General features: G+C 39.4%; 1 protein-coding gene across 1 annotated transcript in view; it reads right to left on the reverse strand.

The window, feature by feature from the left end:
- Positions 1-1,701: 1,701 nt before the first annotated feature.
- Positions 1,702-24,894, reverse strand: part of LOC127654245 (glycerol-3-phosphate dehydrogenase, mitochondrial-like) — a 34,674-nt gene continuing 11,481 nt past the window's right edge. The window contains exons 7-17 of the mRNA XM_052141355.1: positions 21,589-21,753; positions 20,103-20,247; positions 19,790-19,983; positions 14,597-14,731; positions 14,076-14,251; positions 13,347-13,478; positions 12,075-12,233; positions 8,769-8,881; positions 8,597-8,675; positions 6,089-6,187; positions 1,702-3,893 (exon numbers count right to left, since the gene is read on the reverse strand). Of these exons, the coding sequence (XP_051997315.1) occupies positions 3,768-3,893; positions 6,089-6,187; positions 8,597-8,675; positions 8,769-8,881; positions 12,075-12,233; positions 13,347-13,478; positions 14,076-14,251; positions 14,597-14,731; positions 19,790-19,983; positions 20,103-20,247; positions 21,589-21,753 (1,523 nt within the window). The 3' untranslated portion in view covers positions 1,702-3,767. The remainder of the gene's footprint in view (positions 3,894-6,088; positions 6,188-8,596; positions 8,676-8,768; positions 8,882-12,074; positions 12,234-13,346; positions 13,479-14,075; positions 14,252-14,596; positions 14,732-19,789; positions 19,984-20,102; positions 20,248-21,588; positions 21,754-24,894) is intronic.

A 24,894-nucleotide genomic window follows, 5' to 3' on the forward strand; every position in this document is an offset into this window, starting at 1 on the left:
CATTCCATATATTAACAATTCATACTAATCTTACTTGTCAAGCTCCTAAAGGGGCTTCGTCCCTCGAGCCTCTCATGGCTCTGCCTTCCACGACTCCAATCTCTAATCTGTGGTCACCACCCAGGCCTCCTGACACTGTTTCAGCTCTGTGGTCGTCAACCAGGTCTTCTGATCCAGTCCCTACCCTGAGATGGCCTCCTAGGTCTCCTGGCCAACCGCCTGATCCGCTCTGGTCTTCAGGGAGTCCTGGTCATCCACGTGATCTCCTCTGGTCTTCTGGGTCTCTTGGCCATCTTCCTGATCTACTCTAGTCCCCTTGGTCTCAAGGCCGTCCGCCTGATCTGTTCTGGTCTTCTGGATCTCTTGGCCATCTGTCTGATCTGCTCTGGTCCCCTTGATCTCATGGCCGTCCGCTGATCTGCTCTGGTCTTCTGGGTCTCCTGCTCATCCACCTGATCTGTTCTGGTCTTCTGGGTCTCCTGACCATCTGCCTGATCTGCTCTAGTCTCCTGGGACTCCTGGCCATCCGCCTGGCCTGCTCTGGTATCCCTGGTCTCCTGGCCGTCCACCTGACCAGCTCTGGTATCCCCTGTCTCATGGCAATCCGCCTGGCTTGCTCTTGCTCCCTTGGTCTCCTGGCCGTCTGGCTGACCTGCCCTGGTTTCTTTGGACCCCGGCATCGCCTGCCTCCTCGCTTCAGGAGCCGCTCACAGGGGGGGCTCTGTCATGAATCCCGCTTTTGTTGTTCCTACCGCTCACCACCTGGGGATTGACTTTAACTCTCTGGACTCCATTTCCCATAATCCCCATACCTGTCAATGATTACCTGTTCACCTGTTTCCAATCTATTCAGCTATTTAAGTCTCACACTCACTCTCTGTCATTGCAAAGTCTTGTTTTTCCCCAGGTTGACATTTCTGAGCATTTTCTGAGTTTGTCGAATTATCTGTGTATTATCCTGGACTGTTTACCCAGTTTTTGATCTGTTGCTGCCTGCCTATTACTGCCTTGTTTACCTGGATATGAAATGTCTGCCTCCTGCCCCGACCTCTTGCCTGTTTATGGAATACCCCTCTGGACTGCCTTTGACATTACTGCCGGTAATGTCCAGTCGGTCCTGTACCCAGCTTCAGTTTCCTCCAAGCCTGAATTGTGTTTTTCTCCTACATGGTAATTTTTTTATGTATATTTTTATTTTTGTATAAATAAATAATTTAGTTTTTTCACACTGCATTTGAGTCACTGTTTTGGCCGATGCTCACTCGAGTCCTTATGAAGTATGTGCACAAGCATGAGCAACAGGTAGCTGGCTGCAGTTCACTTAACGGCCACAGGTGTCATTAATAACAAGGATTTCTGAATCTTACATACTGCACCTTTAAATGTAATGACTTTTGAAGTACATTACTTGGATGTTAAATCTAGTATTATTTAAAATATTAAGTCATATTTTCATACTGTATGTATGTCTATTTACATTTCTGAGACAGCTGAATGGTGTGCCACAATGAACAAGGAGGAAATACAGACATTATTTTCAATTTGATAAACCAAAAAACAAAACAAAACAGTTCTTTTTTAAGGGTTCTCCTTTAGAGAACATTTTACTTATTCTTTTAAACTTCAAAGGCAGTCATAATACAATTACATCATAGGGTTGATATATCATTATTAGAGTATTATATCAATGCAACTGTTGTCTAAAATTAAAATGAATTTAGTGTTTTCTCTCTTTTCAAAAAATATTTAATGGAGTCACTAGTTATGTGTATGCCCAACGGTGACACCTTTATCACCCTAGCCTGCTTCAGGAACTGTGCTTGAGTTTAATATGCAGTTTAATTGCACTGGATTCAAAGGGCTATTCCACCAGCAGCTGAAATGAGTTAAGGATTAGCCACAGTTGCAGACCCGGGCTGCTAGTTTAATTGCATTTTGCTAGGTGCTGATCAAACTGGAATGGGCCACACTCATCTCATACTGTGAAAGGATCTGTAGCTGGATTAATAGGCAGGCATATGACAACATGCCCTGCCACTAAAAAGACCTCACCGTGGAGCACAAGGAAGGGCTTTCAAGCTCAGACACCTTTTAATCAGCTATATTACAGCATAATATGCTATCAAATTGAACCACTAGGGGAAGGAAATACTGTATATACAGTACATAAGAGAGAAGGAGACTGTCACATGCTTCAGCTATTACAAACATTAAGTGAGAAATATGAAGTCACTGAGAACTCACAAAACAAAGACACTTCCAAACAATGCTCTTGGCAACAAAATACATTTAATTATAGAATTGCGATTCTCAGTCTTTGGAGATTGATTTACAGCACTTTTTTTTTTCATGGAATATGAATCTCTTTCAATCCGAATCCAGCTGAAATTACATCCTGTCAGCACAAACAATAAATGATTAGTGCAACTGCTATTGCTCTCCTGTACAAAAGCTGACAGTTCAGCTCTTAGCCCTCTCTTGGCATTGTGGTCGAACCTGACAAACAAAACTGATCCCGGAGGATCTATGACTATCACTGTGGTCTTCTTTTAGCTTTCAGACAACAAATGAATCACGATGGACCTAACCAGGTTATTACATAGTGACCAAACCTGATTTGAGCAGCCTCATCGTGCAAAAATCATCAAACTTAAAGCATTTTTGTATTTGACGAGTTCATTTCAAGTGTGATTTTTAGTGTTTGTCGGCATGTGCGTTTTGACATGTAAAGTTCATTAAGTCCCTAGAGAGCAAGGCACATTAAATACATTCCCTGTTAACCTTTACATCAAGTTTACAGTGTTTCCCTATTTTCGTGTTCTTAACATGTTTTATTTCATATTAGGATATGTGGATAACCTTGTATAAGAAACAAACCTCCAGTAACTATTAGTGAAATAAAGCTTTCACTGTTCATGAATTCGAATTAGGGATAAAATATTTGACATTTCATCAAGTGCTCTTATATTTCGTTATAATCTGTAAAATCCTCCTGTTAAACCAGATGCAGCATCGGTCTCAAAACACTGTACACATACTGCTGAACAGAACTTACAATATCCTTTCTGTGTACAACTTTAAAAAGTTCAGTCTTATCATTTAAAACATCAAGATGACACTTCTCCAAAAAAGTATGATTACAATTTTAAACTGTGAATAAATACTTTTCTCTCAGAAAATGCATAATTACATAAAAAAGGAGTGAAATAATACAATAATAATAAAAAACATGTTTCATCACTGTTATTCAGAACAGAAACAATAAAGCAGAATGCAGTGTAAACTTGCGAAATTCCCATATATAGTGCATTATGTACCTCAGAAGACACCAGGAGCCCTTGAATATCACCTCACTGTTTTTAGTAGCATGGCATACAAAAAACCCCACTGGGTTAAGCTGCTCAGAGAAATATTATAAAGACAATCTGTTCATGCTTACCAGGTTACACAACGTGGCATAGCATGCATTAACAACATACAATATAGAGAGAGATTAAAAATATACTCTTTGATATATTTCAAGAATATATTATGCTCTAATAAGACCATTCTTTTTTCAATTAAATACGTTTAAATGGAGCATGCTAAAACAAGAAACTTTAGAAGAATAAAAAACTATTATATAATGATTACAAATCAAAGGCAGTTCATGACAAGATGTGCTTGTGATCTGACCAGTGTGGGCACTGTGGTCAGCGGTTTTGGTGTTTATCCAACTTTGTGATGCGAGCTGTTGTTTGGTGGATGTTTTGGTTTCTAGTTGGAATTCAAAATCCACCTCCACTACGGTCAACCGAAACTGGTCCTCTCAGATCCAACCCCTCCTCCACCGTCTTCATCAAGATGGCCAGACGACTGTCAGAGATTTGCCCCCTCTGGACCGCACTCATGAGCTGAACCAATCAGAGAGCAAAACAATTTATCAGTCTACCTAAAACAGGTGACAGTAACTTGTTAAAGACCCCATGAAGGGGGGGGTGGGGGGGTGGGGGGGGTAGCAGCTCAGTGGTAAAGACACTGGATACTTATCCCAGGGCATGCTGAGTGACTCCAGCCAGGTCTCTTAAGCAACAAAATTGGCCCGGTTGCTAGGGAGTGTTGAGTCACATGGGGTAACCTCCTCGTGGTCACTATAATGTGGTTCGTTCTCGGTGGGGTGCGTGTTTAGTTGAGCATAGATGCCGCGATGGATGGCGTAATGCCTCCTCACATGCTATGTCTCCGTGGCAACGCGCTCAACAAGCCACGTGATAAGATGCGGAGGTTGACGTCTCAGACACGGAGGCAGATGAGATTCGTCCTCCACCCCTAGGATAGATGCGAATCACTACGCGACCACGAGGACTTAAAGGTGCATTGGGAATTGGGCATTTCAAATTGGGTGAAAAAGGGAAGAAAAATCTCAATGTGTCCAATTTTTTGTCCAATTAAATTCTGTTATACATATAAAATAAATCTCTTGTCCCCCCCGAACCACAAGCAGAGCTGTTCAGTTTGTAGTCCTAAATCCTAGAAGAGAATTAACATTTTCGAGCCTCTTAAATATGGGTCTAGAATATCATCGGTCCATTCAATGCAAATTTTGATGCTCCTGCATAAATGTAATCCATATGACTCCAGTGTTTTAATCCATATCTTCAGAAGTATTATGATAGGAGAGAAACAGATCAATATTTAAGTCTTTTTTTTCTAAAAGTTCTTCTATCTGCCCAGAAGATGCCGATATGGATGAAGAATGTGAATCACCAAAACACAAGAAGAAAAATTTAAAAGTTAAAGTGGAGAATCTATAGTAAAAAAGGACTAAAATATTTATCTGTTTCTCACCCACACCTATCATATCACTTCTGAAGACATGGATTTAACCACTGGAGTCTTATGGATTACTTTAAAACCAGAATTTTGGAGATTAAAAATGTTGGCACCCATTCACTTGCATTGAATGGACCAAAAGAGCTGAGAAATTTTAAAACACCTTCATTTGTGTTCTGCTGATGAAAGAAAGTCATACACATCTGGGATGGCATGAGGGTGAGTAAATGATGAGAACATTTTCATTTTTGTGTGAACTATCTCTTTTTTATTTAGAAAATATTCTCCGTCCACAAATGTCTGAAAACACTTACAATTCCGTACTTTTTTTTAATGGACCCAAAATCCTCGTTCCATGTACGGTCTGAAACGCAACTGTCCTAGTGTTCCACTTACCATCACTTTTGAAGGAATGCAATGTTGAAGGTTGTACAAAGTAACATTTATCTTTAACAACGCTATCAAAGTGAAAAGCAGGCACAACAATGCTGTTACAACATGAGCCGCCATCCTGAAAGTTTTGGGTTGAATGGATCACATGACTGCGCACATAACAACAAATACGTCATCACACTACAACGCGAATACAGCATTTTCAAATTTGTCCACTTAGGAGAGTGTTTTTGAAAAGCAATGCAACAATGGTATAGATTGTGGGCCAAAACTTAGAGAAAAAGATGCGTTTTCAAATGTATCCGGATTAATGTGGACTAAGTCATCAAGAAAAGGTTGAGCCCTTCGACGGGTCCTGCCATAACGCGTTACTTGAATTGGAAATACAGAAGAAAGAAAACCACACTTGTCAAGTAATTTCATGGAACTTCAAAGCTCTGGGCTAGTTAGTTAAAGGTTACTGATTTGAAACCAAGAAAGGATAATCATTACTTTTAACACCTTCCTGACCTGTTTGAGTTACACTGGTGGCCTAATTTTTGCTTCATTATGGAAAAAAGTACAGAATGGTGGTGTGCATTATTAATTAACTGGAAGAATCCTAATGCCAGATCAACTTCATACTCATTCCGTTGCAGGTATGGCATTTCAGAGCTCCTAATCACTGCAAGCCAGTCAGCTTATGACAAAACATGGATGTACCCACATGAACATAACAAGCACTTTAAATATTGAAGCTTTCAAACATACTGTACAACTACCCAACCAGGCCTTAATATCAAATAGTGCCTGAAAACCACAGTGACACAAAGATAACCTGAAGTTTATAAATAGCTCTCATTACAGGTTCTAAGAGTGAATCTTCCAGGTAATGGGTGCATACCTGTAAAAACTCATCAAGCTCCACCTGTCCATTTTTGTTGAGGTCAACCTCATTGAGAATTTCATGGAGGGCATTCTCATCAATTTGGACGCTGAGTCTCTGAAAGAACACAAATCGAAACATGACATTTTATGCAACACAGTATTTTTTTTTTTTTTTGCTCATTTGAACTGAAAGAGTTCTCTGAGTACTATGTAAACCTTCTTTCACAACACAAAGTAACTCTTGTCCACCCTGACCATCTATTGAAATTAAGCTGCAAAAACTGCCTGATCAACTATTACAGATATATACAGTTGAAGTCAGAAGTTTACATACACCTTAGCCAAATACATTTAAACCCTGTCTGTCAGTTAGGATCACTACTTTATTTTAAGAATGTGAAATGTCAGAATAATAGCAGAGAGAATTGTTTTTTTTTTCAGTGACTGGTTAAGAGCTCATGGAAAAGGTGTGTTTTTAGCCATTTTTTTAAGACAGAAAGTGAGTCGGCATCACGGATCGAGTTGGGAAGGTCATTCCACCAATGTGGTATGATGAAGCTGAAAGGCAAGGCGACGTTCCTTAGCCGACCGCAGGATTCTGGTGGGTGTGTAGCTCTGCAGAAATGATTTTAGGTATGCTGGAGCAGACCCAGTGACTGTTCTGAATGCAGCGTCAGAGCCTTGAATTTGATACGTGCATCAACCGGCAGCCAGTGGAGAGAAACAAAGAGTGGTGTAACATCCATTCTCTTTCATTGATAAATACCAGATGTGCTGCTGCATTCTGGATTATTTGCAGAGGTCTAATTGAGAGCGTTATAGTAGTCCAGTCTAGTTATGACAAGTGACAGAACAAGAAGTTGTGTGGCATGTACAGAGAGGAAGGGTCTTATCTTCCTGATATTGTAGAGTGTAAATCCACATGACCTTGCGGTCTTTGAGATGTGGTCTGTGAAATTTAGCTTGTTATCGATGATTATTCCTAAATTTCTGACTATTTTGAAAGGCGTTACTGTAGTTGTACCCAGCTGCCACTGTGTTGTGTTCAACAGCAGGGTTGGCTGGAAAGACAAGGAGTTCGGTCTTGGCTGGGTTGAGTTGAAGGTGGTGTTCCTTCAACCAGGCTGAGATGTCTGCCAGACAGGTAGCGATTCGAGCAGCCACTGTGGTGTCATTGGGCTGGAAAGACAAGTAGAGTTGCATGTCATCGGCGTAGCAGTGGTAAGAGAAACCATGTGCCTGAATAATGGGTCCCAGTGATAGACAGTGACAGACATAGAGAAGAGAAGTGGCCCATGCACCAAAACCTGAGGTATCCCAGTAAGTAGCTGATGTGGCTTGGACACCTCAACTCTCCAGGCTGCCTTGAAGGACCTACCTGAGAGATAGGAACAACCATCACATTCCTAGTGGGTGAGAAGTTTACACACACATTGTTAGTATTTGGTAGCATTGCGACCAAGCTTTAACTTCCTGGCTGATGTCTTGAGATACTGCTTCAATATATCCACATCATTTTCCTTCCTCATGATGACATCTATTTAGTGACGTGCACCAGTCTCTTCTGCAGCAAAGCACCCCCACAACATGATGCTGCACCCCAATGCTTCACAGTTGGGATGGTGTTCTGCAAACCTCACCCTTTTCCTTCAAACATACCGATGGTCATTATGGCCAAAAAGTTCCATTTTTGTTTCATCAGATCAGAGGAAATTTCTACAAAAAGTAAGATCTTTCTCCCCATGTGCACTTGCAAACTGTAGTCTGGCTTTTTTTATGGAATTTGGAAATTGCTCCCATGGATGAACCAGAAATTGTTTACCTTGGCTGATTTCTTTTGATTTTCCCATGATGTCAAGCAAAGAGGCACTCAGTTTGAAGGTAGGCCTTTAAATACATCCACAGGTTCACCTCCAATTCAATACACTTCCTATCGGAAGCTAATTGTCTAAAGGGTTGACATCATTTTCTGGTATTTTCCAAGCTGCTTAAAGGCACCGTTAACTTAGTGTATGTAAACTTCTGACCCACTGGAATTGTGATATAGTCAATTAAAATTGAAACAATCAGTCTGTAAACAATTATTGGAAAAATTACTCATGTCATGTTCAAAGTAGATGTCCTAAACGACTTGCCAAAACTATAGTTTGCTGATATTAAATCTGTGGAGTGGTTAAAAAATGAGTTTTAATGACTTCAATGTAAGTGTATGTAAACCTCTGACTTCAACTGTACATATGAATGCTTATTCAGTACTCAGCAACTTGGCCTTCCCTGAAAAACAACAGTGTTAACTTTGCCAGTAGGCAGAGGTTATGCAATTATAACAAATGTCTTTTACATATAGAAGTCTTTTTCTGAAGGCCAGAGATAAGGAGAAAAATAGGCTTATGAAACTACAACTTTTTTTGGTGTAAAATAAATAAATAACAAACAAAAAAATTGAATGCTACCAAGGTGTAAAATATTGCAGCATTAAAGCAAAGGCAATTGAATAGGGACTGTAACAGTATGACAAACTCACCTCTAGCACCTGCTGGACATCCAGTGTCGTTATGAAGCCTTTATTCTCCTTATCAAATTTGTAAAAGCGCTTTTTGTACCTGCCAATCATTATAATTCAAATATTAGGGGGTAAGAGATGAAGATGCCTGTATGCACATAACGACACCCACAACCACACACACATACAGTACCTTGCCACCTCTTGGGGTGTAAGTGAGATCTCTGTTGTCTTGCTGAGTTGCTCAGAGCGAGCTTTATAACCCATCTCTAGATGCAGAAACTTCTTTGCTTCATCCAGCTCTTCCTACAGACAAACACGCATTTAACTTCAGAATGGCATTCAGCAAACTCACATGCTTAAACAGACATTTCAGCCACACTTTATAATGTTTGAATATCATTTAATTCCCTGCTGGCAAGAGCAGTATAGCCACCAGCCTGTTGTGTTGTGGATGTTGGTCACCAGCGTCCCCGTAGCCTTAGGTTAACCAACATCACAAGAAAGATCATGGATAACATAATGTGCCCTTAAAATGAAGTCGAAATATCATCAAGCGAAGTCATACTTCTAAGTGGGAAACTCGGAATTCTAGATAATACACGAGTTGCTAAGATGGGATATTGGAAGGGGCAAGTCAACAGGAAAATATTTCAACTTCTGTACTTTATTTTAATAATATTAATTTGTTATGTATGACTGTCAACTAATGATTCACCTTCCAGTTTGTTTTAAGCAAATTAATTAATAATTTCGTAGATACCATACATTTATAAATCATATATGTTGTGGATATGTAATGCAAGTGTATAGTCTCATGTGTGGCTTGATTCATGTGTCCTTCTCAAAGACGAATCTGCCCGAATCCAGCCTTGCTGAAGCACCCCCAAATCATCACTGTGGCTTGAATGCCTCTCCAGGTCTCCGTCTAACTAATAGATGACCAGGTGGAGGATCGGTGATGATCTGGGTGTGCTTCAGCAAGGCTGAAATCGGGCAGATTTGTCTTTGAGAAGGAAGCAGGTATCAAGCCACACACAAGGTTATCCTGGAAGAAAACTTGCTTCCTTCTGCTCTGAGAATATTCCCCAACTCTGAAGATTGGTTTTTCCAGCAGGACAATGCTCCATGCCACACAGTCAGGTCAATCAAGGTGTGGATGGAGGACCACCAGATCAAGACCCTGTCATGGCCAGCCCAATCTCCAGACCTGAACCCCATTGAAAACATCTGGAATGTGATCAAGAGCTGAGCTGCTTGAATTTTTGCACCAGGAGTGGCATAAAGTCACCCAACTGTAATGTGAAAGACTGGCAGAGAACATGCCAAGACGCATGAAAGCTGTGATTGAAAATCAGGATTATTCCAGCAAATATTGATTTCTGAACTCACTGAACTCTGAAAACACTGCATCTTTATTGTTGTTTTGACCAGTTGTCATTTTCTGCAAATAAATGCTCTAAATGACAATATTTGTATTTGTAATTTGGGAGAAATATTGTCAGTACTTTATAGAATAAAACTAAAATGTTCATTTTACTCAAACACATATTATAAATAATAAATCCAGAGAAACTGATCATTTTACAGTGGTCTCTTAATTGTTTCCATTTCAAATTAATTTAATATTAAAAAATGAACAATAAGGTTTAAAACATGCTTCGTCACTCATCTCAAGAATCAGTGATGTTTAATTGTGCAGCAGTATGATTTATATGTTCAACACAGCATGTCAGTGAATGTTCTAGTGGTAGCAAGTCTTCATACTTGCTATGAAGCAGCATAAGCAACCCAAGAACGTATCATATCCATTACAACACCTTAAAGTAACTACAAGAATTGTCATTGTCATGCAATTCCATTCTAATTTAAAGCATAGCAAACTTATTTTTTTGTGAAATGTTTTACTTGAAAAGTGTGCTTGTGACTTTCTTTAAAATAATGACATGCATGCATTTTAAGGGTGGCAAAAGTGTCCAAACATTTTTGGGGCCACTGTATGTGACGTCTGTTTGTGATCTCAAATAATTTCTACTATATTTAAAATACGGGGTAGTGCATTTATTTATTTTTTATTGTACAAAGGAATCAGAAACATCTTTCATAGAAAGTGTTTTATGCAATTAGAACACATACAATAAATGCTCCAGTATTGCATAAGGAGCCTTTGCAAAGCTGCGATATACCTGCACTGGATCATGGCCATCAGCAGAGAATTGTGCGTGTGTGTATGTGGGTGTGTGTGATGGGTGTGGTGCACCTACATTGTGCGCAGATCTGAGCGCTGAACTCATGGGAACTGAACAGTATTAAAGCTGCACATTGATCAGTGCTATTATTAGTCCTTCTGTTTATCAGACAGGAAACCCACAACTAACATGCAAAAGCTGGAGTAACTCTATCACCCCCTCACACACACAGACTACACACTCACTTTCAATAACTCCCGTAAGCACAGACGTAATAGCCATAGTCATCTAGAGGTGTTGTGCTGGGCGTTTATTGTAAAACTGAATTGTGTTCTTACACAGTGAGTTTCCTATAGACTATTTAAGAATCACACTAACAATAGCTGTGGTCTATTAGTAGCTGTTACCTAAAATAACCTGTCTGAGACCCTTTGATTTTGGTCAACAGCAAAAAACAAATCAACCTATTAAGGAGATATGTACATTAAATAACAGTAAACATTGGCACTGGAATGTTCAGATGAATTTGATCTGAATTACACATAATTTACAGTACAATCTGAATGTGAATTTAAGGGGATTTCACACTGGCAGTATAGTCCGAAACAGAGCACGGTTTGCATTACAAGTTGGTCATGTGAAAGTTGTTTTGAGGACTGGCCTGAGTTCAGTTGCAATGTAACTGTGGCGTGCTTCGCATAAGTGAGAAAGCAACCTGTACTCGGGTCTGCACTTTTCAAGAAGTAAAATAATTGTGCGTGAGTTTTTGCATCATCAGTTGCACTATGAGTGGCAGGTTAACGTCGCATGACACAGAAGAAGTGTGGTGCATGAGTGAGCATGCAACCAGCTGTGTCCTTTAAAAAGATCACTTGTGAGCATCAGATATAGTCGCCTTCCCCTGGACATGTACAACTGCTGAATTACAGCGTGCAACACACAGAGGCGCTCACTCAAAGTGTCGTTCACTCCGGTGTGCATAATGACACCAAATTACTACAAAATCACAAACATAATGTGTTCTCCATCATGTGCATTTGTGATGATGCAAGTTGATAACGGAAAAGCACCAGGATTCGACAGAATCACACGTGAGTCTGAAACCAGACCAACGCTGCAGGGGGCGCTGGGAACAACTTCGCACAGATTCTAACTGCAGCAAATTTGCCAGTGTGAAAACCACCTAAAATAGAATCTCACTCAAAATCACGATTCATTTTCTTTTCTTATCTCATCTCATCCTTAAGAAATATCTCCATTAGATGGTTGTAATTTCTATAATGATGTAGATGACCCAAGAAATGACATACTTTCTTTTTTTGTTCTGTCCACTGCAGTTCTTTGCCCATGATCTCAACTATACGTGGCAGAGCTTCATCTGCAGCCTGTACATTCAAAAAGCCCAGGCGTGTTCGGCGAGCGATCACATCGATGGCTGTACATGCATACTCCTTAATAGCGTACTGCACCTGGATCCAAACAGACAGCATTATTTAAAAGCTGAATTGTGTATGTTGCCTCTAGTGGCACCAATTGGAACTGCAAAAATAATTACCTTTTTTTTTACAAATAGTTCTAGAAAAATGTACCCTTCTTTCATTGGTCTGAAAAGTCACAACGCAATTGGTTGAGCCAATGTTGTGGTGTCTGGCTGGTCAGGATCTTCAAACAAACAGAGTAATGTTTTGATAGCATCATATAGCCTCAGTGTTTACAGTTTTCGCTGAAATCATCCTACAAATGGCATATATTTGTCTTCTTAAAGCTGATATGCCATTTTTTCCCCAGTGAAATATTAGGTAAATGAATGCTTTAACAGTGTTCAATATATTATTCTCTAACAGCTGAAGGGGGCATGATGAGACCGGTATAAATGTTTGAAGAACAGCAACAGTGCAGCCTACTGTACAGGGGTGCAATTCTATTTAATTTTTACGCACTCTGACTTTACAGACCTTTCATCGGAGTCTAGTAAAATCGTCGCGGATTTGGTGTGAACAGGCCTTTAGCGCGGGCCTAACATTTGTCTCTCATGGGACGCCCATTGAGTGGTTTAGCCCAACACAGCCTTGACCAATTGCGTGAGTTTGGGGCGGGATTATGAGGAGTGGTGGTGGTGTAGTGGTCTAAGCACATAACTGGTAATCAGGTAATCAGAAGGACACTGGTTCAAACCCCACAGCCACCACCATTGTGTCCTTGAGCAAGGCACTTAACTCCAGGTTGCTCAGGGGGGATTGTCCCTGTAATAAGGGCTCTGTAAGTCGCTTTGGATAAAAGCGTCTGCATAAATGTAAATGATTATCTGTTTGTAGACCAATGGCAGACAGAGGGTGTATTCAAAAATCTGTTTGAAAACAATGTCTATTTTTACAATTCCATTTGGTGAAGGTAGTGTTGCAGAAATTACACACTTCTGCATAAAAATTTGCAATTTTACTTTTATAGTTTTTTTACAATTAGACTTAAAAATGTATTTTAAAGTACTTTAAAAATGTTAAGGCTAAAAGTAAAAGGAAATGCACATTCATTCTTTAAAATACACATGTGAAGTATTGGTGCTTGAATTTCAGTATGCCTACCTCACTCTCGATGTAGGGAAATTCAGATACAAGGCGTTTCCCCACTATGGGCCATCTTTTGCCAGTCACCCGGGCCATTTTGGCCACTTCAAAAGCTCGCCCACCGTAGGTGGCTACCAGGTGCTGTGCAACCTGTGAGTATGAAAATGATTATAATTTTTCCAAAGACTTCATTTTAGCATTATTAAGAGACATTCATTTAAAAACTGTAACATTCAAAAAGAATAATACATTTTGGTTTCCAATAACATGAATTAGTGATGTCCCAGTGGCCTAACAGGTTGTGTCCTGAATCTCAGTGATACCAGGTTACCACTTACATACCCTTTACAGGAAACCCACCTTATCCCAGGCTAGTCTAACACTTAAAACATGTTCTCTTACGCTGTAGAGATGTTTTCTTCAAAGTTCTTTAGCTAGTTCACGAATCACTGTATCCTTTGCTTAATTAAGCGTTCGGAAAAATAAACACGGCCCCGTTTGATTCGAACTCTTCTGTTATATCTCTCACCAAAGGTCAAGTGCTGTCAAAAATATCTGCATGCTGACCTTTTTAAATATGCTGGCAAAACAACATCCATGGTAGTGCTACGGCTCCATCAAGCTCTCGCACTTCCTAACAAGGGGTTGCCAGACTTTCTCTCTTGCACTGAATCATGGGAAACAGTTGGACCTGATCCATAAAGCACTGACCAGTAGAATGCTGAAAAGTTAGGCTTTGAAACCCACCTCGTTCTCCAGGCCGTAGTCCTGAACCAAGCGAATGTACAGGGTGGGAGTCCAGTCCTTCCCACCCTCCAGCAACAGACCGACAGTCCTGCTGGGCCCAGCCGAGAGGTTATGAGCCTTTACCGCTGCGTCAAGCGTCTCCTCGGCCATGGAGCGATAGGTTGTCCATTTCCCACCTATGGTACGGAGAGGTCTGCTAAAGTTTTGTACAGGAGCACATGGACCTCTAATGGAGCACTAGTATATTGTAAATAACCCAACTGCCTAATTTCTCATTAGAAAACTGTATAAGTCGGTTCTTGTTTTGATATGACACGTTACATAAAACTCATATTCTGCTAATGCTGATGCGGCTAATGCTAGGTCACTTATCAAATAAGCACATTTGTGACAGTGACCATGTTTACTCCCATGTTTACTATTCAAGCAAAAAACAACATTATTTCTAAGGGGTCACAAACTTAGCACATTTAATAACTTTATGGTAGACAAAGGTACAAGATAGATGCACTGGCACAGACCCGCAATGGTGATAAGTCCACTGTCACTGATGTTGACGATGTGGTTACGACAGATGGACTGTGTGTCTTTGGAGTTGGGGTCGGTGACCAGCGGACGAATGCCACTCCAGGCTGCCAGGACATCCCCTCGTCGCACTGAGAACCAGAGAAAACAGAGACACTGACAAACTCTGACAGCTGAAGTGTGTGTGGCGTTTATCTGATTGACAGGTCTCCAATAGGCTGCGCTATTCTACAAATGTAATATTAGGGCTGACAATAAGCCGGACTAGTAGGGACAGTAGTTCAGAATGTTACTTGCCCTGCCAGCATTTTTATTGGCCACAAAGTCACAAAAAAAGCCACAAATATGATAGCTTTGACAAAAACATTTTATATATTTAATTCAATGTTAAGTTTTCTATACAAAAAAAAGCTCCATGAATATAATGTAAAATGTTATCTAAAAACTAGGGATGTACCAATATGAAAATTGTTTTAAAAACATACAAAGAAGTGAAAGAGCTTTTGTTCTAAAAATTATAAATTTTCGTTGAACATGGATTGGATCTGTTGAACACATGACAGGCCAACATTTTAAAGAGAGCCACAACGATAGATAAATAGAAGATAAAAAGATTAAACAATATTATAAATAACTTATATCATAGCATGATGCTTGATGAAAAAAAAAAATGTTTTGCAATACTGCGGTTCAAAACAACAGAACTCACATTTTACATGTTTACACTGTCTATAATAGAACATCACAAATTCATATTATGAAAACATATTATGTTGTAAAACATATAAATGTCAGCCACATCACTTAAAAATAAAAAGTTCCTAAAGGAACAAACGTCCTATTATATTCTATAGTGGCATTATGGATAATAGAAAATGGCATGAGGGCGCTGCTTGCTTACACAATGCTGACTGAAGCGCTAACTGATGAGCTGATTGCAGTCTATTTTTAAACGCAGCCTTTCAAGCTTTTGTAATCTTACAAGACCTTTATTGCGATTTCAAACTTAACTCAATCAGTCATGCAGTCTAAATAGATTCCATACCACTGATGTCAATGTTTGCTGTAATCAAAGCATTTGGATGGTTTTACCTCATCATGTATCGGTAAGTGCCGGTTTCACAAGTGTCACGTAACAACGTTTTTCCTCATTAATGTACGAATGACAAAGGCATTTGAATTCAAAGAGTTTTTAAGCGTAATGATAATTACTGGACCATATAAATGAACCATTGTTTTACATATCAGTGTTTTCATGCTTAAACCAATTTGCCAGTGGTTTTAATTTGGTCATTAATTGGCTGATAAATAGCAGCGGCCGATACATCGGTGCATCCTTACTAAAAACACTTTCGCATACATGCAAAACATAATGGATTCGTTGAATATTTTCAACCCAGTCAAGCAAATGCTTTGAAGACTGTCTCAAAAAATTCTCACAATTTCAACAAATCCACATTTTTCCTGTTACTTTGGTGACATTTAAATCAGAACAATTCAACAACAATATTCAATACATTACAAAAATCGAAATGTTTCAGGAGTCTTTCACATAAATAAGTTTTTGTGTTGGTCTGCACAGTTTTTTTATTGTTTTCCTGTGTAAACCTGTGCAAGACGTTGAGTTTTGTCTTTTTTCAGTGTCTTGCGCAGTGTGCCGTCTACATCCATATCTAACTGTTCATATTTAAAGATGAAGCAAACCTTTGTGTCATGAACTATTTTGTTTGATAAATGACTATGGGACAAGCACAACTTCAAATAAAACCGTCCTGTGAGGTCTGGCTCTGACAGGGAAGAAATAAGCATTTCCATTTAATTGCTTTGCTACTTTGTTCAACCAACAAACTGTGACACCAACAACACCTACTGTATGAGTCCAGAGACAATTTCCCTATTGTAGTGACATCTCAAGCATTAATTATTAAGAGGGAGTTGTGTATCGATCCGTGGTACGCCTGCCACTGTAATATGCAGGTTGATATTTCTGAATGGGGGGAAAAACAGAGACAGCAGTCTCATTATCAAAGGGCATCTCTGAAACATTTATGACAAGGCGAGGGAGCTCTGCAGACAACAGACTGAGAAGGCCAATAACACACACACACACACACACACACACCTTGTGTCCAAATGAAAGTTAGCAATAAAACGCTGGGCTGTCGAATGGATTTGAGTATTCGAATTCTCGAGGGAAGAATTCAGTCCATTTCCTAACTCTGGAATGCATTCATGGAGTTCACAAAAGTGACAGAAAAGATATACAACTCCACAACTGCTTTGATTATTCTGTCATGATTACCATAACTATTGGAGATGCATGTTATATTGGTGATCATATTGTATCTGCCAATATTAGCATTTTTAAACCTAACCCTAACCCTATTCATGAAAATAATTTGGATAACAGTATTTGTGAAATATTCAGTATTTGTGCAAACATTTTTTAAACCGTTTTTATTTTTCATATTGTTGCTACTGAAGATAAAGATTTAACTACTGGAGTCAGAACTTTGAAGCTCCAAAAAGCACACAAATGCAGCATAAAAGCAACCCATAAAACTCTTTTTATATCTTTTACTATTAATCTCCACCTTTGACAAGACCCGACGAGTAGGTGGCGATATGCACAAAGAATTTGAATCTCTAAAAAACAAAAGAATAATGTGGAAGTGGAAGTGAAAGTGGAAGTGGAGATGTATTGTTCAAACGGATTTAAATATTGATCTGTTCTCACCCACACATATAATTTCTCTTCTGAAGATTTGGATTTAACCACTAGAGTCTTATGGATTACTTTCATGCTACCTTTATATGCTTTTTGGAGCTTCAAAGTTCTTGCCACCATTCATTCCAATGGTATGGACCAACAGAGCTGAAATAGTCTCCTAAAAATCTTCATTTGTGTTCTGCAGAAGAAAGAAAGTCATACACTTGTGGGATGGCATGAAAGATGTAAAATGTTGGGTGTATTTTTTTCATTAAAGACTGTGTCAGTAAACGAATTAAGCATTTGTTTGTATCATCACTCAAAATTGGTCATGGAAGTCCCTGTGTAGCTTTTTTTATGTATTAAAAAAAGTTTTAGCAATAAAACTACATCAGTAAATTTAGCTGTTTTTATTATGTATTGCTATCTTGGTGCATATAAATAAAATAATATAATAGCATTTAGTGTAAAATTAGTGTCTGCTTGGCTATAATGGCTATTTGGTTGAGATGATGGTTACGCTGATTAAAAAAAAAAACAAAAGCTGAAAATATAAAAATATTATATAGATTTTTAGCTATATCGCTCAGCCGTAATGGCCATACATTTCTGAACCAGAAAAAAAGAGGAGAATGTCCTTTTTTCTGTACTTTCTTACGTTTAAAATCTCTGTTCATCATACCTCTCTCTCTCTTTCTCAAACAGAATCTCTACTTGAGCTACAAACAACATGATCTTGCCTCTACACTGTCAGTGTGACAAATCACCCACAGTCAAATCCCTTTAGCTGCCTTCTGCAGACCAGGCTACAGTCCAGACAGAACCCTCCATCTAGAGGCAAGGTCTCTGCGTCATTCCTCCATCTTCTCCATGATCTGCTTTATTCACACTCCCATCCATCCTTACTGGGTCAACTAGGTCACCTGGTCACTCGTTCACACCCGGCAGAAAGCATAATACACCCTGCCACACTGCAGCCATCACACTGCGGTTTATGAATCCATGTTATAATTCAAAACAGACAGTCCCATGACTTTCTAGCTGAAAGACACGCACAACACACAATGAGAAAACAAGACTAAACCAACTGTTAATGGCTTGCCAAACAATCAGAGAAAGGAGGAAGCATTTTTGTATAAGAACATTAGTTATGAAACTAATCAATCAAGCAATCAAGCCCCGCATTCACGGCACTGTGAACAATTAAAGGGCTGCGCTCAAAAATCAATACATGCGCTCTTTGGGGGAGATCTGTAGAGTAGTTATTAGTCTCCACTAGTTATAAACGCCAATTTAATTATTTCTGTCTGTCTGTTTATTTATATGCATGCAGAAATGTAGGAGCCTGTGAGGCCCCAAAACACTAACAATAGTGAATAGTAAATGGTCTGCACTTCTATAGCGCCTTTTTTAACCTTAGCGGTATTCAAATCGCTTTACACTGCGTCTCATTCACACACACTCATACACCAATGACGGCAGAGCTGCCATGCAAGGTGCTAGCCTGCCATTGGGAGCAACTGGGTTGGTCAAAATCAAAATTAGGTCACAATTTGAACCTAGAGCCCCAGACTAAGGGGCCATGCACACCAAATACATTTTTGCATCTCTCTGTGCTGTTTTTCACTTTTCTGAGCATAAACTAGACTGTTTCCCTGTTTCTTCAGCATCTCGCGCAGGAACGGTGTGATTTTTAGATGACAATTTTTAAAACATGTCTCTAGACCCCGACATTCTGTTCAACTCATTGCGCATCGTCTAGCCTTGTTTTTAGCGTGAGAAAACTTTTGGATTCTGACGGACCCTAAAACATACACAAAGACCCACTAAGGTCACACTAGAATTTGAGGGTGCAAAATTATTTTGCACACCAGGATCTGATGTCACGTGCACAGCCTTCTGGTTTTAATAAATAATAATCACAAATAATAATATTCACAATGTTAAAATATAACATCTACTCATTGTGACCAGGTAAAGGGTGGGGCCGGGTCATGATTTTACACACCCGGCCCCTTATCAGGCTAATCAAGCCTCCAAGAGGGATAAAGGCCGACTGCGGACGGTGGTGCGACAGAGAGAGAACGTTTACGGGCAGCTGACCATCCTATGTGTGTGTGTTGTGTCTTTTGGTTTATTTCTTCATTAAACTATTATTTATATTGTCAAGCCGGTTCCCGCCTCCTCCTTTCCATTGAACTCCTTCACACTCATTTTTCTGCAACAATAAAAACACGCAGATTTGAAATATGCATTCTTTGTACACAGTAAAGTCATCTTCTCGTCATCTGGATTTGCAAGTCAAAGTTCAACAAATTTGATATATAATAAGAAATATATATATTTCCCCTATGTCACACTGGCAAGTGAGCCACAACTGCCACTGGTGCCCCTTCCAAAAATGAAATCCCAAAACGTCATGAAATCTTTCACGTGACATGAACCATTCCAAAGGAAGTGCCAGTGTGGATGATATCACCTTCCACATCAGGGCTGAGGTAATTCCGGACTTCGCTCAGGATAAAGTTGATGTCATCCTCCATAGGTATGGGATGGGCTGTGACTTCAGTGGGCGTGTCCGTCGTCCCGGCGATAGTCATCTTCTCCCAGGGCAGGAAGAAGATGACACGCCCATCGCTGGTGGCAGGGTCGAGCAGCCCCATGTTTTCTGGGCTGCAAATCGGACAGATGATACAGACATACACATCTCATTCTACATTGTTAACACCATAAAGAGGAAAGAAGAGGGCACTGAGATATACAGTAGCAGTAGGCAGGATTGTCGGCGCTACCTGTAGTATCCAGGGATGACGATGTGAACTCCTGCACTGGGCTGGCAGATTTTGGCAGCTTTCTGGTTGTCCATTTTGCGCAGTGAGTCAGTGAAGGGGCCAGTAGCGTTGATGACACATTTGGCACGAATGTCAAACTCCTGCCCTGTGAAGGTTAGCATGAGGTGTTACACAGCAGGGGCCATTAACTGAGAGTGTTAAACAATTCTCTTAATTTACAAGGATTATGAATCGGGTGTTTGCTTAATATAAAAGGCTTGCTGCTTGCTTGCATTTTGGAAGCGTTAAGTCCACTTATAATGTTAGTCGTGGTTTACTGTATATAGATATACTGTATAAATTACTTTTTATCCAAACTAAATTCCGAACAAGTTGGGACAGTAAGGAAAATGCTAATAAAAACAAAAAACAGTGATTTGTAAATTCCATTTACCCTGTGCTGTACTTATAGCATAACAACACATTATTTGATGTTTTACCTTGTGATGTTAGTAGTTTTTAGTAGTAGCAAATCACATGATTGCAACACACTCCAAAAAGGTTGGGACAGTCGAGTTTTTACTACTGTATGTTAAGTTTAGCAAGCAGAATTTCTCCCTATTCCTCCACTATGTAGGTCTTTAGCTGCATAATTGTATGGTGCCTGTATTTTGCACTTCATAATGTGCTAAACATTGTAAATTGGAGACAGGTCAGGACTACAGGCAGGCCAATCTAGCAACCACGCTCTCTATGCACACAGCCATGCACTTGTAATCTGAGCAGCACGTGGTTTGGCGTTGTCCTGCTGGAAAACCACTTCTGAATGCACGTGATTTCCGATCCCTCAGACGTCACTGTCTTAAAATCCATCATGCATGTGAGTCAACACCATTCGCTTCTGCATCCACAGATGCAAGTTAAGGGTTTACTGTGCAAAGCAGAAGCCATACATCAACACTGTCCAGAAGCGCCGCTGACTTCTCTGGTCTTGGTCTCACCTGAGATAGAAAGTAGAACAGTGGAATCGTGTTTTGTGGTCTGATGAGTCCCCGTTTTTAAAAATAGTTTTGGGAAAAAAAACGCTGTCGTGTTCTCTGGGCCAAAGAGGAAAATGACCACCCAAGCCGTTATCAGCGTCAGGTCAATAAGCCAGTGTCTGTCATGATATGAGGGTGTATCAGTGCCCATGTGGCATTTGTAGCTTTAATGCAGAATGATATTTACTTTTGAATGAACTGTACTTTTTGTTTTTCAGAACAAGGAAAATCCTCTTTTCCATGATATATTCCAAGATTTAATTCATTTCACTTTAGAATGGGTCAGTAGTTTCATGACTGTCATTCATTAAACTTTAAACTGCTTGTGCATATGCATTAAGTAATATGGTAACTAATATTCACCGTATAATAAATACAAATAGTATACACAGAAAATAAACATAAATGTGTGAGTATTGTCCAGTGTAAAGTACATGAAATGTACGTTTGGTTTATGCATATCTCACCTGTGATCACATCTCGGCAGCGGGCACCACATACTTTCTCTTGGTCTGTTGTAGGGTCTGGTTTCTTTAACAGATGAACCACCTCTGTATAATTAGCAATGGAAGCACCATGACGTGCCGCTGTGAGAGCGATGGCCAGGTTCATACGGGCATCATTGTGCTGTCCTTAAAAAAGCCAGAACAGAATTTTTTTTACAACAAAATAAAAAACATTTTTTTCCAAATCCTTAAAAGTCCCAAAAGGGGACAGATTTATTTTCTGTGGACAAACATCCCTAAACTAAAGTAAGGTACACACACACACAAACACACACACACACGTGTTTACCTAGCTATATACTGTGAATGGGAACATACCATACACTTCTATTGTATTTCAATAAAGCTATTTATACTGTAAGTACTACTAACCATAATAACCCAAATCCTAACCGTACCGCTAAAAGGAAACTTTGGGAATTTTTACAATACAAAAAAACATACTTTCTGTTCCACTTTTCCTCATAAGGACATTTTTAAAAAGTCAGATTCAGCTAACCTCTAAAGAAATGTTTTCATTAAACTTTTCTGCAAAATGTTGCCACACACACACACACACACACACATGCGCACACACAATGTCCTATGCCTAGAGGCCACTGCACCCACTTACTGTTAGAATTGCTCCACGATTGTGATGTTTTTAGTGGTGTGTACTGTGTACTGTTTTGAATGTTGTTATAGGGTCAATCAAAGCACTTAAACCACTTCAGACACATTTGAAACATGAATTACAGGAAACTTTGAAGCCAATATGATATAATGACCAAATGTGCACTACTAGATTTATAAAACTCCTCTGTCCTGCAGTGTGGCTGAGAAGGCTTGAAAAGAACCAGAGGGATAGGTAACCCACGTAAGCATGTCTAATGCGAACACATGCTCAGGGCAACTACACCAAACAATAAAATAATAACACAGGCAGGAAGCCTGTTTAAAGGGCACACTTCTCAAAGACTAATGTGCGGTGAAGGCACCAGCATGCTTTGTTAAGAGATCCCATGAACCTGCACTGGCTGAGTCTGCCTCCACGTTCACATCTGTGCTCTGGACCCATGAGGTGCTGAATGAGTCCTCTTATTATGCAGAGCAATTCTGACAAGAATAATACACGGAATATTGCTAATTGCATGTAAGAGGACAAATCTCAGCTCACATGGAAAGCTGTGTCCTAAAGCTACAGACAAGAAATGCTAGGCTGAACTTAAATGTTTATTAGAGAACAGCTTGCAGGTATGGAGAAAAGAGCAGAGCCTTTGTGCCGCAGAGCTCCAAGTAAATTTACTGTATAATGAAATAAAGAAAACACTGCATTGCAAATGACTGAAAACACAGATATGGTAGTTTTACTGTCAGAAAACTCAAAGAATGAATGGCATATCATAGCTGAGGAATGATGTGATGGGTGGCCGTGCACGTGAATGAAGAGCAAGAAAGAGAGAGGGACAGGAGTAAAATAAGAGAGAGAGAGAGAGAGTAGGGGAAGAGAGAGAGAGTGAGAGAAATAGAGGGAGGCAAATAGCGACAGGCAGGCTGCGATCTCCAGCAGAGAAGGTCAGATTCGGAAATGTCACGGCCGTGATTGTTCCAGATTGAATAATTGGAGAGAAAAGCCGGCTGACAACCCAGGGGAAGGAGGTATGGTGAGAGGAGGAGGGGGGACGTGGGGAGAAGAACGAATAAAACGCACTTCTAAACTGTCATTACATTCCCCTATTTCACACACACACACACACACACACACACACACACACACACACACACACACACATGCATACACAAATTAAGACATTTTTAAAGGAAATGTTTGGCCATTACTGAAGATTTTGTCATCATTTAATAATTTACACTCATGTTTGAATTTCGTTTTACCATGGAACACAAAAGGGGGCATTTTGAAGAATGCACTGGTCACTTTTGTTTTAAAATTACAATGAATGGTGACTGGAGCTTTCCAGCTTTAAAAATTATGTGAAATCACGATAAATGCATCATAAAAGTGGTCCACATGACTTGCGCTGTACATTCCAAGTCTTACAAAGTCAAACGATAGGTTTGGAGAGAAACAGATAAAAATGTAAGTTGTTATTCGCTGATGATCTTCCCATCCAGTGAGAGGTTGACTCAAGAACACTGTGACCGGATCAGAGTCAGTGTATTGATCAGACTGGATTCAGACCGGTTTTGTGAACTGACATCACCACTACTCTCATGAACTCTTATGAACACACAAACCTGAACCAGAAAGATTTTCACTGAATAACAACTTAATTTAGCTATTGTATGATTTCAGTTACAGAGTGCATGAGTCGTATGGACCACATTAATGGTGCTTTTTTTTGGTCAGTTTTTAACCTTGAATGCTCTAGTCTCTATTCATTGTAATTGCAAGGAAAAGACAGGCCAGGATATTCTTCAAAATGTATCCTTTTGTGTTTCATATAGGCAGGGTTGGGAGGGTTACTTCTGAAATGTATTACATGCTGTAAAATGTAATTTGTAATGTATTCCGTTAGATTACTCAAGGTCAGTAATGTAATCTAAATACTCTGGATTACTTCTTCAGCACTGGTAGATTTTTTTCACTTGTTTTGACTATAAAAACAAGAATGTGTATCAGTACAGTCAGACAAAATACACATGTTAAAAATACATTCTCTGAAAACCCAAATATCTTATGCAGTGTTGTTTCTAAAACAAGATCAATCAAACTGATCTTGTTTTAAAGATTTTTAGATATTTTTACAGTAACAAAATAAAAAAATATGATCAAGAAAATAATTTTTGCTCTATTATCAAAGGTCTTACTAGAAAAAATAAATAAGTGAATTTTCTTGATAATAAATATGATCCTGGCTGGTAACATGTGTATGTAAAATGGCCAGAAATAGCATTTTAGCTTAGCATAAAGCTAACAGTTTACACAAGGTTTATTTCTATTTCTTCTGCTCCAAACGTACTTCAAACGCACTTCTCTGTCTGCTCGTATGAATGTCACACATCATCAGAAAGTGTTTCACCGCTGTTCAAATGCACTTTGGATCATTTATATGTATAAATGTTTTCCAGCTGAAAGGACTAAATATTAAATGAAACAAATGACAATAAAATGCAAAGTAATCTCTTCAGTAATCAAAATACTTTTTGAATGTAACCGTATTCTAAATACCAATGATTTAAATTGTAACTGTAGTGGAATACAATTACTTATATTTTGTATTTTAAATACGTATTCCCGTTACATGTATTCCGTTACTCCCCAACCCT

The sequence above is a fragment of the Xyrauchen texanus genome, chromosome 13, assembly GCF_025860055.1.
Source record: "Xyrauchen texanus isolate HMW12.3.18 chromosome 13, RBS_HiC_50CHRs, whole genome shotgun sequence".
In the NCBI taxonomy this organism is placed as follows: Eukaryota; Metazoa; Chordata; class Actinopteri; order Cypriniformes; family Catostomidae; genus Xyrauchen; species Xyrauchen texanus.